Below are 19,006 nucleotides of genomic sequence, written 5' to 3'. Positions count from 1 at the left end.
CCTCCTCCTAGTCATTCTGTTGATGGGTGTTTGAGGGAATGTAGAGTCCAAATTATTGACCAGAACCCAAGCAAGATGCACCTGTTTTCTTGGGACCTTAGGGTTGCTGGCCTCTTAGTTTTCCCAGTCTGTCTTCTGCGGGAGGGGCTTGCCACGCTGTTACTCAGGCAACCCTGTTTGGGCGGTGTTGCCCTGCCCCCCTGTGGCGGGGGATGGGCTCAGCGGGAATCAGTCTTTGGGGCTTTTGTTCTCTGGCGGCTTTCCCTGGTGGCTTTCCGAGTCTCTTCCGCGAGTCAGAGCAGAAGAGACCGTTTCCAACCCTCTGCCTCAGAGCAGAGAGACCGCAGCCTGTTCTTCAGCGAGCTCTCCAGGCCACACTGTCTCCGTTTCTGTCCGTGCTGCTATAAACTGCAGCGTCCTGGGTTGTGCGCCCCTCCGCAGTGCTCCCAGGCCTGCCTCCAGGTCGGGGCACATCTCTGCCCTTTGTGCTTCTAAAACCGCCAGTCCTGCGCGCGACCCCAGCGCTCCGGGTTTCGCCCCAGGGGCTGCCGTAAAGTCCTTTCCCCACCACTACCGGTCTACAAGTCTGCGCCCCGCCCGCAGCGCTAGCAGCGCTCGAGGCTGTAGCTCACTGGCGGTGTAGGATCCACACGTCCAGGCACCCTCCCGCTGTCGTTTATCCTCCAATATCTGCCCGCGGAATCACGGCTCCCCGCTTCGTACCTCAAAACCAACCGCCTGCGATATTCTGTGTGTAGAGATCCAGATCTTCTTACATCTCAGACTGGTTTCGTGGGTGCTCAGAGTGGTCTGGTAGATATCAAGCTCAATTCCAGGGACCAGTTGAAATAGGGTCACCTACTCCTCCACTATCTTTCCCCCTGAATCTAGACCTTAGTTAAAAAAAAAAAAAGTATATAGAAGGAGGTGACCTCTTTGCCTAAATGTTAATTTTATACCTTGGGGAAGTTGGGATAAGGGAGTTTGTCTCATACTATACCCACACATGGAAGACTTGACAACTCTTGGTGAGTATCAGTTAAAGATGGATAAGCTCTGTCTGTGTGTTGTGGTACACCTCTACTGAGAAAAACAGCCCCAGAGACATCTGGGAACTGATCTGACACTTGTAGCTGGGCTTGGTGTTTTCATGCTGAGCATAAACAATCTCACAGAACACCAATATCAGACGAGGCTGCTTTGCAGCCATGATGAAGTGAGACAAAAATAAAGTTATCTGTAATCTTGTCTAGATACAAACCAAAACAAGGTCATTATGAAAATCACAAAAGTACCTAACATCCCCCCTATCCTAGCTAAAGTGAGTGACCGCTGCTACTTTACCATTACAGCCTTAGCCTTAGTCTAGTCTTCCCTCCTCCCTAGGTAAGATTCATTAGAACAGCAATCCAGAGCAAAGCCCCACTTCCTTGAAGAACCTCCAAATCAGCCAATGAGTTTAGTGCTATATAAGTCCTTTCTAATACCTTTTTACTAAAGTTCCCCATGATTCCCCTTGGTGTATGTTCTTTCTCATCATAATGAACAGTAAAACCAACATGTTCAACTACTGTTGCTCCCTGGTAGTCTTTGGCTGAAGGTCATTGACAGGAAAATGGAGTGTCCTTGGAATGTCACTCTAGTAAACAGGTGAATGCTGTCTTCACCCACCCCATACACATACACTATGATATTTAGATTACTAAGAAAGCATATTGTGGCTCTGCCCAAAGCCTAGATAGGAATTATATGGTCAGTTAGTGTTCTTGGTGGCCTCATGGAATGGTGCAGATGTTTTCTAGGCAGTCCGGCTGACTTTTGATACTACCATCTCATTCCCATCCTTCTCCCCTTACAGGGCTCTGGCCGAGCAGGAACCCGCTCTACAGTTCAGTGCCACAGTCGGGGTCAATGCCTTTGTCACCACTCATCTCTCCTTCCTGCCCAAAGGAGAACAGCGCCGAACCCGCCCTGTAGCCTGTTCCTTCTGTCCTGAGTTCTCCCACCACGTTGAGTTTCCATGTAACTTGGTGACTCAGCACTGCAGTGGAGAGGCCTGTTTCCTGGCAGAACTGTTGGAATTTGCAGAGGTCACTTTTGCTATTTATCATGAAGATACCAAGTCAGGTGAGCACCAAATGACTAATCACATTCAGAATTAAAAGGGACTTTGTTTTGAATGGTATAACTCTTCCTAGAAAATGCATGTTGGAATATTTAGCCCTTTGGTCAGTAAAGCACTAAATAATTTCTCATTTTTGTTTGAGTTGACAGGCAGTGATATAACCAGTATTCAGTCATTCAGAGATTATCTGCTTGGAGTAGTAAAGGTTCCAACAAAAGAGCTGCTGGTCAAGAGATCTGGTAAGGGTCCTGGATAATCACTTTCTAATTCTACCCCTTCTCATTTACTTTCCTATAAGAGATCATCTTGCATAGCTCCCTGTAAGGTATGCAGAAGAAAACATGACCCCTAACAAATGCTTTTGAATTCTCCCAGGTACCTTAAAAGTTCTCTGAAAAGTATTTTAAGTCCTCTCCTAATCATTTCAAAAGTCTTCTAACAAAGTAAAGTAGCTCAAAGCTTTGTAACTGTCGTCTTACTCCAGGAAAAATGATGATAATGGTGATACTACAAATAATAAATATGGTGATACCCATTACATTATATAACATTTTGTGAAATATTTCCTCAGATATTGTGTGAGCCTCATTATAACCCTGCTTGGTGGGGACACAGGATTCTACTATTTTTATTTTGTAGATGAGGAAACTTAGGCTCGCAAAGTTTAAGTGATTTACCAAAACCACCCAGCTAGTGAGTGGCAGTACTAGAAATCAAGTTCAGATTCACCTATTCTCTTTCACTGTACCCTCCTCTCTCACTGAAGAAGGAATAAAGATAGGAGGTAACAACCCAAAAGAAGACAGCCACCAAGGCAGTCTGGAAATAATGGTCCTGTCCTACTTACTGCTAGCTCAGGGACCTTGACTCTCCTGAGCCTCAGTTTTCTTATCTCACGAATGCAGACAGTTAATCCTGACAAGACTACAAAGTAGGAGCTGATGAAATCAGACTTATAAAGTACCTGACACAGTGTAGGCCCTCAGTAAATGTCAGCTTTCCTTCTCTTGCCCATCATCTTCCCTAGGATTGTGTAATCTAATTTCCAGAATTCTGTCACACATCTCCCAAATTTAATTGTGAATTAAAATTTGAGCAGTACTCTCTAAAAGGTACTCTGTATACCTGCCAGAGAAGAGTCTGTACAACTTGGTATATTGGGTTTGTCACTTAATGTCACTTACTTGAACAATGTGATAGCTATAATAATCTGGGCAGGTCTCTGAGCTTCCATTTTGTCATCTGTAAAATAGGGATTATTATCCCAGTTATCAGGAGAATTAAGTGAAGTAATATATCTGAAGCACTAAAAGTATATCTGACACACAATGGATACTCAGTAAAGAGTAGCTGTTATTATTTTGAAATCTAGTGCCTGGTCCTTGGTGTATGTTTACTAAGTGGCAGTTCCTTCAGTGGAAGACTTAGGACTAGACCCTAGATCTCCTGACCCATGCCTTTTCCACTGTATTTATAGCACTTTAATAACATTTCACTTTTTTTTCCTAAGTGATAATATATGTTTCAATGGGTTCAAGTGGAATGAATTAGGATGTAGGCAAGTTTTGTTTTATTTCCTCTCATTGTATTCCTCCTCTTCTCCACCGCTCATGTACACAGTACTGAATTGTACATCCTTAGATTCAGGAGGGCCTTTAGAGGCCTAATTTCCTCATTTTGCTGATGAAAAAACTGAGGGTTGGAGAAGTGAATTGGTACATGGATCATATAAGGCAAGTATTTTTTTTTTTTAGCATACAGTGTTATATTAGTTTCAGGTGTACAATATAGTGATTCAGCAATTCAGTACATCACCCCATGCTCATCACAAGTGCCCTCCTTAATCCCCATCACCTATTTCACCCATCCCCCCACTGGCCTTCCCTCTGGTAACCATCAGTTTGTTCTTTCTAATTAAGAATTTGTTTCTTGGGGTGCCTGGGTGGCTCAGTCGTTAAGCGTCTGCCTTCGGCTCAGGTCATGATCCCAGTGTCCTGGGATTGAGCCCCACACCGCATTGGGTTCCCTGCTGCGCGGGAAGCCTGCTTCTCTCTCTCCCACTCCTCCTGCTTGTGTTCCCTCTCTCACTGTGTCTCTCTCTGTCAAATAAATAAATAAAATCTTCAGAAAAAAAAAGAAAAAAAGAATTTGTTTCTTGATTTGTCTTCTCCCTCTTTTTTTCCCCTTTGCTCATTTAGTTTTTTAAATTCCACATATGAGTGAAATCATACGGTATTTGTCTTTCTCTGACTTATTTCCTTTAGCAGTATACTTTATAGTTCCATCCATGTCACTGCAAATGGGAAGATTTTATTCTTTTTATGGCTGAACAATATCCCATTGTGTATATATACCACATCTTTTAAGTTTTTATTTTAGTTCTATAGTTAACATACAGTATTATATCAGTTTCTGGTATACAATATAATAATTCAACAATTCTGTACATCACCCTTTGCTCATAATGACAAGTACACTCCTTAATCCCCACCACCTATTTAACCCATCCCTCCTACACCTCTCCCCTCTGGTAACCATCTCTTTGTTCTGTATAGTTAAGAGTCTGTTTCTTGGTTTCTTGATCTCTCTCTCTCTCTCTCTTTTTCCCCCTTTGCTCATTTGTTTTGTTTCTTAAATTCCACATAGGAGTGAAATCCTTTGGTATTTGCCTTTCTCTGATTTATTTCACTTAGCATGATACTCTCTAGCTCTATCCATGTCATTGCAAATGGCAAGATTTCATTCTTTTTTATGGCTGAATAATATTCCTCTGTGTGTGTGTATATGTGTGTGTCTCTCACATCTTCTTTATCCATTCATCTATCAGTGTACACGACATGGGCTGCTTCCATATCTTGGCTGTTGTAAATAGTGCTACTGTAAACATAGGGATGCAGGTATCCCTTCGAATTAGTGATTTTATATTCTTTGGGTAAGTAGCAAGTAATGCGATTCCTCAGTCGTAGGGTAGTTCTATTTTTAACTTTTTGAGGAACCTCCATACTGTTTTGCAGAGTGGCTGTACCAGCTTGCATTCCCACCAACAGTGTAAGAGGGTTCCCCTTTCTCTGCATCCTTGCCAATACCTGTTGTTTCTTATGTTGTTGATTTTAGCCATTCTGACAGGTGTGAGGTGATACTTCGTTATAGTTTTGATTTGCATTTCCCTAATGGTAAGTGATGATGAACGTCTTTTCAAGTCTTGGTTGGCCATCTGGATGTCTTCTTTGGAGAAATGTCTGTTTGTGTCTTCTGTCAATTTTTTAATTGGAGTATTTGTTTTTTGGGTATTGAGTTGTATAAGTTCTGTATATGTTTTGGATACTAACCCTTTATCAGATACACCATTTGCAAATGTCTTCTTCCATTTAGTAGGTTGCCTTATAGTTTTGCTGATTGTTTCTTTCACTGTTTTGAAGCTTTTTATTTTTTATTTTTTTAATGAATTTTCCAATAAGAGCTTTATGGGTTTTTTTTAAGATTTTATTTATTTATTTGACAGATCGAGAGAGAGCACAAGTAGGCAGAGAGGCAGGCAGAGGGAGAGGGAGAAGCAGGCTCTCCTCTGAGCAAGGAGCCCGATGTGGGACTCAATCCCAGGACCCCGGGATCATGACCTGAGCCGAAGGCAGCCCCTTAACCGACTGAGCCACCTAGGTGCCCCTTGAAGTTTTTTATTTTGATGTAGTCCCAATAGTTTATTTTTGCTTTTGTTTCCCTTGCTTCAGTGGACATATCTAGAAAAAAGTTGCTATGACTGATGTGAAAGAAGTTACTGCCTATATTCTCTCCTAGGATTTTTATGGTTTGAGGCCTCACATTTAGCTCTTTAATCCATTTTGAATTTATTGTTGTGCATGGTGTAAGAAAGTGTGGTCCAGTTTCATTCTTTTGCATGTTACTGTCCAGTTTTCCCAACACCATTTGTTGAATGGTGTCTTTTTCTCATTGGACATTCTTTCCTGCTTTGTCAAAAATTAATTGATGTTGTAATTGTGGGTTTAGGTCTGGGTTTTCTATTCTGTTCCATTGACCCATGTGTCTATTTTTGTGCCCGTACCATACTGTTTTGATTACTACAGCTTTGTAGTATAACTTGAGGTACAGAATTGTGATGCCTCCAACTTTTCTTTTTCAAGATTGCTTTGGCTATTCGGGGTCTTTTCTGGTTCCATACAAATTTTAAGATTGTTTATTATAGTTCTGTGAAAAATGCTATTGGTGTTTTAATAGGGATTGCTTTAAATGTGTAGACATTTTAACAATATTCTTTCAATCCATGAGCATGGAATGTCTCTCCATATCTTTGTGTTGTCTTTAATTGCTTTCATCAATATTTTATAGTTTTCAGAATATAGGTCTTTCACCTCTTTGGCTAGGTTTATTCCTAGGTATCTTGTTATTTTGGTGCAATTACAAATAGGATGGTTTTCTGCTGCTTCATTATTGGTGTATAGAAATTCAGCAGTGGCACCTGGGTGGTTCAGTTGGTTAAGCATCCAGTCTTGATCTCAGGGTCATGAGTTGAAGCCCTGTGTTGGGCTACTTTAAAGAAAAAGAAAGAAAGAAAGAAAAAAAAAATGCATTAGATTTCTGTACATTGATTTTGTATCCTGCAACTTTACTGAATTTATCAGTTCTACCAGTTTTTTGGTGGAATCTTTAGGGTTTTCTATATACAGTATCATGTCATCTGCAAATAGTGAAAATTTTACTTCTTCCTTACCAATTTAGATGCCTTTTATTTCTTTTGTTGTTTGCTTGCCAATTTAATTTTTTTCCAAGAAACCAGCTCCTAGTTTCATTGATCTGTTGTGTTATATTTCTAATTTCTGTATCATTTATTTCTGCTCTAATCTTTATTATTTCCTTTCTTCTACTAGTTTTAGGTTTTGCTTATTGTTCTTTTTCTAGATTAGGTGTAAGGATAAGTTGTTTGAGATTTTTCTTGCTTCTTGAGGAAGGCCTCTACTGCTATAAACTTCCCTCTTAGAACTGCTTTTGCTGCATCCCAAAGAGTTTGGACCATTGTGTTTTCATTTTCATTTATTTCCATCTACTTTTATGTCTTCTTTTATTTCCTGGTTGACCCATTCATTGTTCAGTAGCATGTTATTTAACCTCCATGTATTTGTGTTCTTCCCAGATTTTTTCTTGTGGTTGACTTCTAGTTTCATAGTGTTGTGGTCAGAAAAGATGCACGGTATAACTTTGATCTTCTTGAATTTGTTGAGGCTTGTTTTGTGGCCTACTGTGTAATCTGTTCTGGGGCGCCTGGGTGGTTCAGTTGGTTAAGTGACTGCCTTCGGCTCAGGTCATGATCCTGGAGTCCTGGGATCGAGTCCCGCATGGGGCTCCCTGCTCAGCGGGGAGTCTGCTTCTCCCTCTGACCCTTCCCCCTTCTCATGTGCTCTCTCTCTCTCTCAAATAAATAAATAAAATCTTTTAAAAAAAAATCTGTTCTGGAGAATGTTCTATGTGTACTTGAAAAGAATGTGTATTCTGCTGTTTTAGGATGGAATGTTCTGAATATATCTGTTAAATCCGTCTGTTCCAGTGGGGTCATTCAAAGCCATTGTTTCCTTGTTGATTTTCTGTTTAGATGATCTATCTCTTGATCTAAGTAGGATGTTAAAGTCTGCTAATGTTATTGTATTGTTATTGATTGGTTCCTTTATGTTTGTTTTTAACTGTTTCATGTATTTGGGTGTTCCTATATTGGGTACATAAATATTTATAATTGTTATATCTTCTTGTTGGATCGTCCCCTTTATTAATATATAGTGTCCTTCTTTGTCTCTTTTTACAATTTGTTTTAAAGTCTGTTTTGTCCAATATCGTATTGCTACTCTGGCTTTCTTTTGATATCCATTTGCATGATGGGTTTTTCTCCATCCCCTCATTTTCAGTCTACAGGTGTCTTTAAGTTTAAAATGAGTCTCTTTTAGGCAGCATATAGATGGGTCTTGTTTTTTATCTATGTCTTTTGATTGGAGCGTTTAGTCTATTTACATTCAAAGTAATTATGATAGATAGTATTCATTGTCATTTTATTGTTTTGTGGTTCTTTCTGAAGATTTTCTCTCATTCTTCCATTCTTTCATGGCCTGCTAATTTTAATGATCTATTTGGATTTCTTCTCTTTAATCTTTGTGTATTTATTATGGTTTTTGATATATGGTTGTCATTAGGTTTGCATATAACCTCCCCACTGTGTGCTCCAGATGCTCTTCAGATTGCTGTTTCTACACTGTATGTGTTCAGGCTGTTTGCCTCCTCTCCAAGAGCAGCCCCAGTGCCCTCCGGGATCTATCAGAGCCAAGCATGCTGACCTTTAAAACTCCAGGCTTTAAGTCCCACTTGTTGCAGAAACTCATGAAATTCAGTCCCTCTCACTTTCCAAGCCAATTGCTGTGGGGATTCGTTTTCCCCATGAGCTCCCCTGTGTGCTGGTCTGTCTCTTGCTTTTCTCTGTGGCCATGGCTCCCTCCCCACTACAACGGCCACAATCCATTTCTCTCCCAAACTGTGTCTCCACACTCCCTTACCCTCTTTGATGAGGCCTCATCTCTACCTTTCGTTGTGGAGTTTGTTCTGCCAGTCTTCAGGTCAATTTCTGGGGTATTTAGGATGATTTGAGAGTTACCTAGTTATATTTGTGGGACAAGGTGGAGCCTAGGGTCCTCCTACTCGGCCACCATTTTCCAACTCTTCCATTTCACGTTTTTTATAGCACTTCTCTTTTCAGACGCTTCCAAAACCATTATCTCATTTGATGATTATAACAACTTTGTCTGGTGGGCAAGATTAGCACTAATTTTCCTATTTGTCAGGTAAGGAAACCAAGGCTGAGTGAAATTAATGACTTACCTAGACTGAACTGCTAGTTCGGGGCTGAGCCTAGGAGAGAACTCAGGTCTCCCAAGTCCTAGCCTTTGTTCTTCCCCCTGATCTCATTGTCTTTCAGTAATCAGATAAAACAAACTCCAGTGTTCTGTGGGTATATGTTTTCTGTTCTGTCTTGGGCCAGGGTGATGGTGGATCTGGAGTAGGAAGTAGGTAAATCGTTTTACTCTTAAAACAATAATTGAAAATCTTATTTTTTTTTTTCCATAAGGGATCACAGGATGGTATCCTATCATTTTGCCAGAGGATGGGACCCTGCCTCACGGTTTGGAGCTCATGCAGAAGATCGTGGGTGGCCTGGAACTTTCAGTTTCCTTCACGCATCCTGGAGATAGAGAGCGGGTGTTGGAAGCTGCTGAGCTATTGGGCTGGAGCTTTGAGAATAATCTGAAGAATCTTGTCAAGATGAATGAAGAGGAACCAGCCACTGTCACCATATCCACCCCAAGGCTCTGGTTGCCCATCCATTGTGTGCTTCTGGCCGGCCAAAACCACATTCATAAGAACACATACTGCTACCTCCGCTACAAACTGTATGATCATGAGGCCTTCTGGACCCCTCTTAAGAAGCCTAAGGAATCTACAAACCAAAAACAGGTCATGGTTACTTTCAAGGCATCCAAAAGAGCAGAAGTCACTAGGGGCCCGTCACTGCTTTGGTATTTCAGGGAGGAGAGATTAGAGATCCAAGTGTGGCGGGCTTATGGCAATGACAGTGTGGAGAGGCCCCACCAGATGGACAGTTGGATTGGCTCAGCCTATGTGGACCTGGCCAGACTTGGGGAGAGGTCAGCAAGGACATTAACTGTCAGTGGTAAGTGAGGAACCGGCCTTAGCTCTTGTGGTTTGAGCACCTGCGCTGTGACAAGCACTATGTGATAAACTCCCTCAGACATTATTTTATTTGATCCTCCTAGCAGTGCTGTGAGATAGGTATCAGACCTATTTTATAGTCATGTAAATGGAGGCTCAAAGAGGTTAGATTACTACCCAGGCTCAAGACAAGAGTACTGGGCTTTTATCTGAGAGCTGTGGAAAGCTATTCTAATGGGGTCTGAATAGAAGAGTAATAGTTTTGCATTTTAGAAGACTCCATCTAGTAACTATAATGCAGAATGAAGATGACCAGACCAGATTCTTTATAAACATGATATTTATTCATTGGGACACTCCTTGTAAGATTAGTTGTTATTTCCTCCACTATACAGCTAAAGGAATGGAGTCTCAACCCTGTGTAGCTCTGTTAGCCTTGTGCTCTGACCCTGTTGTTGAACAGGTGACCCAGGCTAAATAAGAACTGAGTATTTGGGTGATCATCCCAGATTCTCTGGTTCTCTCTAGACCCAGCAGGTATAATTCTGGTTCTGTTGAACACCTCATTAAATGCCATGTGCCCCTATTTTATCTGGCAAGCCTAGAGTCACTTCAGAGAGCCTGCAGAAAACGTCTTTGAAGTAAGCACAGCTCCCTTGAACTAAAGTTCAGAAAGATGGGCTTTTAACTTCACTCTGCTGAAGAAAGTAGGTTTGGAACACTGAATAAAGATTTAAGGATCAGAACTCAAGCACAAATAACCTCTTTTTATTGAGTAGTACCAAAGGAAGTATTTAACTTTTCAGATTGTCCATTTCTCTCCTGCTTCTCCACTTCCCATCAGTCTAAGCTTTTTATCTTCCTGTAAACAGGCTTTGTACAAGGTACGGCATTTGATGTACTGATTGAATGAGTCAAGCAGTCCATCCAGTCATCCACCCAACCATCCTTCCAAGCAGCTGTTGAGTTTCTTGAGGATAAGGATTTAGCTATGTTGCTATTATTGCCCTTACTTTCTGCTTGCAGTAATGATGATAATTCACACATTGCATCAGAAGAAAAGAGGTTACCTAAAAAACAGAAGAAGACAGGGGAAGTTCCATCTTACTGCTTCCTGTGAGTCAGTTAACTCCATTTTCCTGAATTGAAATGAGTCTAATGAAGCAAACCTTGAGATTCTGAAAGAATTCTTAGTGCCTTCTGCTATATAATTAAATCTTATTTTAATATCCAGGAAGCCTGTAAGTTCAGATCCCTGGGTTTAAATCTGCCACTTATTGGAAAAGTCACCTTGGCAGGTTACCTAATTCCTCAGATTGTGGCACATGAAAAACACTCAACAAATACTAATTCCCCTATTTTTCTTTCTCGCCTCCTTTGCCGAAGCCTCCTACTTCATTTCCAAATGATCTTCAGGGCTACTGCCAGACATATTTAGTTGTTGAGACAGGCTAAATTGAGCACCTAACTGAGCACTCCTAAGAAGAAAGCCTTAGGAGAAAGCCTAAGGACAAGAGCCAGTGGGACATGTGACAGAGAAGACAGGCCACTCCTGCTTTAATAATAATCTTACTTTCAAAAGGCTTCAGAAGTCATCTAAGTCTGCTCACCCCCAGCACGTGAATCTCTTCCACAGCAACTCTGCCTGGTAGTCATTTGACTTTGGCTTCAAATCTGAGCTGTCACTACTTTCCATTAATGGAGATAGTGTGCATGCTGGGGAGAAGGGAAGTAAAAATTTTCACACCGTTTTTTTTTTTTTTACAAATTGATATATTGGGGCCTGTAGGCCCGTTGAAGGAGAGAGGACCACAAGCACTCTCCGTCATTTCCAAGGTTAGAGAGCGTTCTTGGTTCCTGCTTGCTTGGGCTTATCCTCCTCCATCCTCTTGCAGGTGTGTATCCTCTATTTGGACGAAATGCTTCCAACCTCTCAGGAGCTGCTTTGCGAGTTCATGTGGTTCTTTCCTCTCCTTCCCCACACCCTGGGTCCGCTCCTGAGATGGATTCTGTGGACTGCAGCAGCCACAGTGAGTCTGAGCAATTCCCCAGAAGGAATGATGAGATTCAGCTCTCTCCATCACCTGGCCACCAGAAGTCTCCTGCGTCCACCCAGGTCCCCTGCAACAACACCACAAGGGAAATCTGCCCAGCTGAGGAGGGCCCTGCCAAGTTGGATGGAACTTTTGCAGTCAGTATCCTGGTAGAAAGAGCGATGCATTTGAGCTTAAAAGGTATGCTCTACTTACTTTTCCAGGAGCATGTGTCTGACTCCTTAGGCTATGGTCCTGTCTTCACAAATCTTTGAAATCATAACAGAATCTGCAACAACTGTTAACCATCTTAATCAATAATAAATATATTTCTCAAGCCTAAAGTTTTAAGCAACATGAAAGCCTTTTTGAACTTAAGTGGACATTGCCAGTTATATATTAATTTTGTATATCATAAATTCCAGTCCAGAAACCTGAGTATCAACTTAGGTACTTCTCTTTTCCTTATCTACCATCAAATCATCAAATTCATTAAATTGTATCTCTTAAATTTCTCTTAGGACTCTTTTTTCCTTTTCATTGCTACCATTTCGGGCCCTCTTCATTATGTACCTGGGACCAAGAATTCTTAACACTGGATCCCTAAACCCCAGAGGACCCAAGGATAAAAAGTCAGGATGGTAAACTTGAATAGGAAAATAATCACATCTGAATTTTATTAACATCTAACTAAAAATTTAACATTTCCTACAGTTGTGAACGTAGGCATTAGACCCTAGTAATATTAGCAGTACCTATGAAGTTGTCAGCAATAGAAATCACAGTTATTTTCATATCACATTGTGGTTCTTGCAGATATCTTTTTATACCTGTCATTACTTCAAAATTATAGTAGTTATAAAACCTACAGTTAGATCTTGTTACATATTAATAAAGCATATATATTAGTAGGTCACAGCTTTTTTAGCATTTTGATAATGCTGCTAATATAATTTGATTTTTACATAATCCTGTGTATCTACATTATGCATTTAAAAAAACACACAGAGGAACACCTGGGTGGCTCAGTCGCTTAAATGTCTGCCTTTGGCTCAGGTCATGATCCCAGGGTCCTGAGATCAAGCCCCACGTCGGCCTCTCTTCTGTTCAGTGGGGAGCCTGCTTCTCCCTCTCCGTCTGCCTCTCCCCCCAACTCGTGTTCTCTCTCTTGCTCTCCCCCCCAAATAAATAAATAAAATCTTTAAAACACACACACACATTGGGGTGCCTGGGTGGCTCAGTCAGTTAAGCATCCAACTCTTGATTTCAGCTCAGTTCATAATCGCAGGATCGTGAGATCGAGGCCCGCATCAGGCTCCACACAGCATGGAGTCTGCTTAAGATTCTCTCTCTCTCTCCCCCACTCTGTCCCTCTCCCTCCTCTCTCTCTCAAAAAAAACAACACACAAAATTAATATATAACTGGCAATGTCCACACTGTTAAAAGAAGAGGCCCATAAACCTCCCCAGACAGCCAAAGGAGTCCATGGCACAAAAAACCCTTGCCTTACTCTTTCTTCAGCCTTGTAATCTCCTAAAACTTTCTCTTTGCCATCACCCTTCTCTTTTTCCTGGCTAATTCCAATTCCTCTCTTAAGACTAACTGTTTAGTTTCCCTGATGTAAAGGTCCCCTTCCTGTTTGCTCTCCCGGCAGTTTTTTGCCCTCTTTATCATAGCATATATCACATGGTATTGAAATTGTTTGCATGGTTTTCTTCTCTACTAGATATGAGCTGTTGAAGAGCAGAGACCTTATCTTATTTGTTCACTCATCATCCCTTCAACAAGACTTGTGTAGTATATGCTATGCAAGCACTATCCGTGGTGCTGGGGATAAAGCAGTGAACAACACAGATAAAAATCGTGCCCATGTGGAGCTTACATTCTAGTAGGAATATCCTCAGCTGTGTATTCCCAGACAGTAAGTTGTATGTGTGGGACTTTGAGAAAATTAGTGTCTCCCTCCATCTTGAATTTCTCATCTATAAATGGTTGGAATTAATACTTCTGAGATATGTGATGGCTGTGTGAGCCAGACAACCAAAGCCTTCAATATACATCTTTTCGTTTGGCCTCCCTACTTAGCACCTATCATCTCTGTGTTGGCCTCTCTCAATTTGTGCTGTGTTGGAACAGAAACTGTTCCAACAACAGGTAACTGTTGTTTAACTTTCATTTCTATTTCTCTCTGTACACACCACCAACAGGCATTATTCCCAGGGTATAAGCTGCTATAATGACTCCTGAGGTTCTCATCCTTCTCATAACCTTTGAAACCTTGAAATGTTTTATCTCAGGACAAAGTGTTCTCCAACTACAGTCCTTGCTTTATTGTATTAAAGATAATAAGATCCCCTATGAGTCACAAAATTGGGAAATAATTTTTGCTTTTTTATTGACTCACCAAAGCAGCCTATTTTTGACAAGTGTAATGTATAAAAACTGAATTTTTTAAAAGAGAAAAATCAATAGATGAATGAATTTAAGGAAAGCACAAAAAACTTTTCTTTTTTGTAAGAATTGTTCTGTTTCCTTGTTATTGCATAAAATAGAATTTAAAACACAAAAATAGGGTTTACATTCCATTTTAGGGGGAGTCCTCATATTGCAAAAGTACAAATACAAAGCAATACAAATATACTTGTAACTTTTCCATTAGACAGCAAGTTACTTTTTTTTTTTTTTTTCTGTTTTTACTTTTATTTGCATTTACTTTATGCAGAATTTACTCCCAGGCCATAAGTTTTCCTTTCTTCAGTTTCTTCTGGGATATCACTTTCTTCTGTGCAACCTCCTCTTCTGGTTTAGGAACAATCTGCTCTTTTCAGTAAGGAGCATCTCCACGTGGCAGGAAGAGTCATGTATGGGTTAATCCGACCACGAGCTCTGTAAGTTCAGGTATGAGATATGACTGTGTTTGCTGGTTAACCCTGTCTACACTGTGTTTACCAGTCACTCTAGCCCAGGGTGGGTATATATTGCACACCCAGTCCTGTGCTTACATCGCAAGAATGGCAGTTCAATTTTGCAAGTAGTAAATCTCTTTAGGGCCAGTGCAGATACAGAGAGGACAGAGCAGATAACACATTCTGTCCTCCGAGAGCTGATAACCCGTTTAAGAAGACTGGCAACTACACAATTAATGATATATAAAGCAAAATGTTCTGAAGGCCAAAAGGGCACTACAATATATAGTGTTTAGAGAGTTTAGAATAGAAAAATGAGATATTTCTGAGAAATCAGGAGAACTTTTTAGAATGAATAGGATTTCAGGAAGGTGGGATAAAACTCCAGGTGGGTATTTCAACTTAAACAAAGGTATTAAAGTGGGAAAGTATATGTTCTGGGCTTGCTTAGGGAGGGCATGGGGGAATCATGATAGCAACTGATCCTCTTTGGCTGGATCCTCTTTTGGCTGGTCATTGCAGGGGAGCTGTGAGAATCATGTAGCAATAGATAAGAAGATTGCTGAGCTCAACCAAGGGCTCAGCTAAGACTAATTGACATGATTTTAGCATGGTTGAGAATGCACAGTGGTGATTTCCTCCAGTAGTGTGTGGCTTCCTTTGCTTTCCTACCACAACAAACAACAAGCCATTCCCTGGGCCTTTGCTCATGCACCTTTCTTAGCCTGGATTCCTTTCTCCCTTTCCCCAGCTTCCAAGCTCCAGCTGGCATCCTGCTCTTCCCGTCATTCACCCTGTTCCAACCATGCTGGCCCCTCTTTGCTTTTTCTGAAATATAGACAGACTCCTGTCCCAGGGCCTTTGGATCTGATGTTCCTCTGCTAGGAATATTCTTAACTTTTGGCATGTCTTTAGTTAAATAACTTTGTCTCACAAGGCCTTCCCTGACCACCCATCTAAAATTGTAGTTCCTCCCCAACATTTTCTATCCCTCCTTCCTGCTTTATTTTTGTCTGTAGGCTTTAATAGTGTGTTTTGTTTATTTTCTGTCCTCCTAGAAGAATATGAGTCCTACAGAAACAGGGATTTTTGTTTTGTTTTATTTACACTAAATCCTCAACACCTAGAACTGTATCTGACACATAATAAGCAGTAAATATTTGTTAAATGAGGAAGTGGATGAATCTGAAGCCTTAGTCCAATGCCGCCTTCTCTCATTTCCTACTTTGTCTCTCCTGCAGGAAAATTGCTAGTGGGGAATTTAACAGAGGATAAGTCACAGGGATTAATAGATTTATTCAACAAATACTTACCAAGTTCCACTGTGTCCAAATACAAGGTATAGGATCATGGCCTCTTACACAGAAAATTTCTGTCACCTTTTCTCCATTCTTAGTGCCACCTTGCCTGTTCAGGCCTCAGAAACTTGGACGAATGGGATAGCCCTCTCAATGGTTGCTGCTTCCAGTATTCTCTTCCAATATCTTTTTCATTCTGCTGTTGAGGTTATATGTCTGGTCCACGAATATGACCTCTCTCAACTGAAAATACTTTGTTGGCTTCGTATCCCCCGCACTCGGTGACAGCACACAGAGTGCCGCCCACATGGCCTGATTTAATCAGTCTTCCCAGCTTCATCTTTCACCATGTCTTAATTCCACAGTTCACGTTTTGCTAAAACCCTTTTCTCTCTCTTACTACCAAGCCTTTGACCATGCATGCTCTTTTCTCTTCCTAGAATGCCTTTTTTCTCTCCTTTTCAACAAACTTTCTCATCTTTCGGGAATAGACTAAGTTTACACCAACACTTTGAAGCCTACTGACTACCTCTGTTAGCACAAAACCTCCCTCTAGGTTCCCCAATCTCCCCCATACCACCACCCCTACTCTCAACACTGTTTTTCTCCTTCATATCATATACTAGTCTGTGCTGAAAATGTCTAGAAATGTGTCTCTCCACTAGCTGTCTGTTCATGGGACTGTTGTGCCCCAGCACCCTGATCTTCATGATGCAGCTAAGCAAATATAATAATGTCCTCTTGTTTGTGAATATGATACTTAACACCTCTAAAATTTCTGGTATGAATTACCAATCTATAAATCGTTTGTTATTTGGCCTCTTTCTATTTATCCAGGGAAGAGCACTCATCAGGGTGGATATCTGACTTTCAGAGGTCTCTGTTGTCTCCTGATTCCCACCCTCAGTGATAGACCATATAGTCTTTCCTCCCACAAAGTTTATGTGTCTGTCAGGCCCTGGTGTTTGGTCCTGAGAATATAGGCCTGCACATCATCTCTCTGAAATGTGCCTTCCAAATGATGATATAATAGAAGATGTTCTGGAATGTGAGTCAGTGGACTAGGTTCTGACCCTAGCTAAGCCATTAACTTGCTTTGTGACTTTGAGCAAACCCATTTCCCTTCTCCACAGCTATAAAGTGTGATGCTCATACAAGTTCATCTCTTAAGATTCTCTTCGACTGTCATCATCTGAGAACATGTAGCTGAGGGCAACTCATGCACCCTCTCTGAGTCAGCCATAATTTGCCAAGCTTTTGTGAAAATCATTTTGCATGCAAGGCTGCATGCAGAAGATTCACCAACAGCTCTGAATTATGAGTTTTGCCCTCAGCAAAGCTTAAATCTGAAGCAGCTTTGAACTTTCTATGGTCCCCACTGTGGCCCTGGTTCTGAAAATAAAAGAGGTTCTTGAATACTTTTGTTAGAGAAAGCTCTGAAGACCCTTTCTTTATGAATCACCTTCAGTACTTCTCAGAGTTGTATTCTTACAAACCAGACATGACAGGCGTCTCTAGTTGTTTTACGAGTAAGGCACTGAGGAACAGAGAGGTAAAATTATTTAGGTTAATCTAAGTTATACTCAGTAAAAACCAAAATTATCTACGGTATCATCAGCCTTGAGAGGTTCCCTTTAACCTACCGAGGCAGGGTTAGGAGCCCCTCTGGGTTCCCACAGCTCCCTGCACTTTTGGTATAGTCTTTCTCTTATTTTGTCTGTGTGTGTCTGTCTCCCTCAGATCAGGAATCAAACCTGACTCATCTGGGCCTGTGTGACACAGAGAAATTGTCAGTTAACATTGGTTTAACGGAACTGGACTAAGTTTTTGTTAATACACAAAATTGGGCATCACTTGAGGGAAAAGTTACCATGCATTCATTCCAGGCCAGAGGGGGAGCTCTTAACCAAATAGAGTTAATTAGACCTATTGCATTAGAAAAACCCTGGAGTAGGTAGTCAGGAAACCTGGCTTGGTCTTACAAAAGCTAGTTAGTTAGCCAGGTGTGCAGTGAGCAAGCCACTTTACCTCTCTGTTGGCTGGTTGCCTTACTTGTGAAATAGGGATAGAGTCACCTATCTTGTGTGATTTTCAGGTACATTATCAGGAAGAAAAGTTTATAAGCTATAAGGTGTTATCTGAACATAAGGGGTTGTTATTTTAATCTCTTTGAAACAATTATATCTTTCTTGATGCATATATTTATGTAAAACACAGGAAGTCTAGTGAATATGGTAAAGCTAGTTCATCTCAAGTCCCCTTAACTGCTCTTGGTGTGTATCCCAACCTGTGGGAGGTATAGTGGCTTTCTTCTGGGCAGCCTCCAAAAGTGTTTTAGAACTTGACCTTTTCCAGAAATGTAAACAGGCCCACCTGAATTTTCACCCACAAGGAGAGAGCCAGGGAAACCTGACAGACCTGCTTTCTCAAGCTGATTTGTCATCTGCCTGTTTGGCTGAAAGGAATATTTCTATTCAAGACTGAAGAAGGAAAAAATTTTCTTCCAAAGTCAAAATAGTAGCTTTATCTCAAGGCCTTTAGCAGATAGCATCTTCAAAAATAACAAACCTTAAAAGGGGTGGGGCGGGGTGGAGGAGGGGATGGGTGCTGTGAACGAGAGATCTGAGCAGTACTAGTAGACATCTAGAATCATAGTTTTATTGTGGCAAATGATTTGGGAGCACGTTTCAGATGAGGAAACTGATACCTAGAGAGCCAGAATGAAGTACCCGACATGTCATGCTAAATGAGGGTCAGAATACACAGGAACCTAGGGTCCTGCCTCTCAGAACCACAGTTGGTCCTCTCTGCTGATCTCTCTCGGAGCTTTCCTGAGCAGATGTGGTTGTCCTCTGCTGGTGCACACCGCAGGCAGACAAGGCAGCTTCTCTCATTTCTCCAAGCCTGGCAACTGTCTATAGACA

General features: G+C 41.2%; 1 protein-coding gene across 5 annotated transcripts in view; it reads left to right on the top strand.

Moving 5' to 3' along the window:
* Positions 1–19,006, top strand: part of C2CD3 (C2 domain containing 3 centriole elongation regulator) — a 146,634-nt gene that overhangs the window by 76,861 nt on the left and 50,767 nt on the right. For all 5 annotated transcript variants that reach the window (XM_034995356.1, XM_034995352.1, XM_034995353.1 and 2 more), the window contains 4 exons: positions 1,859–2,127; positions 2,275–2,364; positions 9,243–9,845; positions 11,740–12,078. In XM_034995356.1, the coding sequence (XP_034851247.1) occupies positions 1,859–2,127; positions 2,275–2,364; positions 9,243–9,845; positions 11,740–12,078 (1,301 nt within the window). The remainder of the gene's footprint in view (positions 1–1,858; positions 2,128–2,274; positions 2,365–9,242; positions 9,846–11,739; positions 12,079–19,006) is intronic.

The sequence above is a fragment of the Mirounga leonina genome, unplaced genomic scaffold, assembly GCF_011800145.1.
Source record: "Mirounga leonina isolate KUSES-001 unplaced genomic scaffold, KU_Mleo_1.0 Mir_92, whole genome shotgun sequence".
NCBI classification, from domain to species: domain Eukaryota; kingdom Metazoa; phylum Chordata; class Mammalia; order Carnivora; family Phocidae; genus Mirounga; species Mirounga leonina.
Note: the sequence above shows the minus strand (reverse complement) of the source record. Positions and strands in the feature narration are given on the sequence as shown.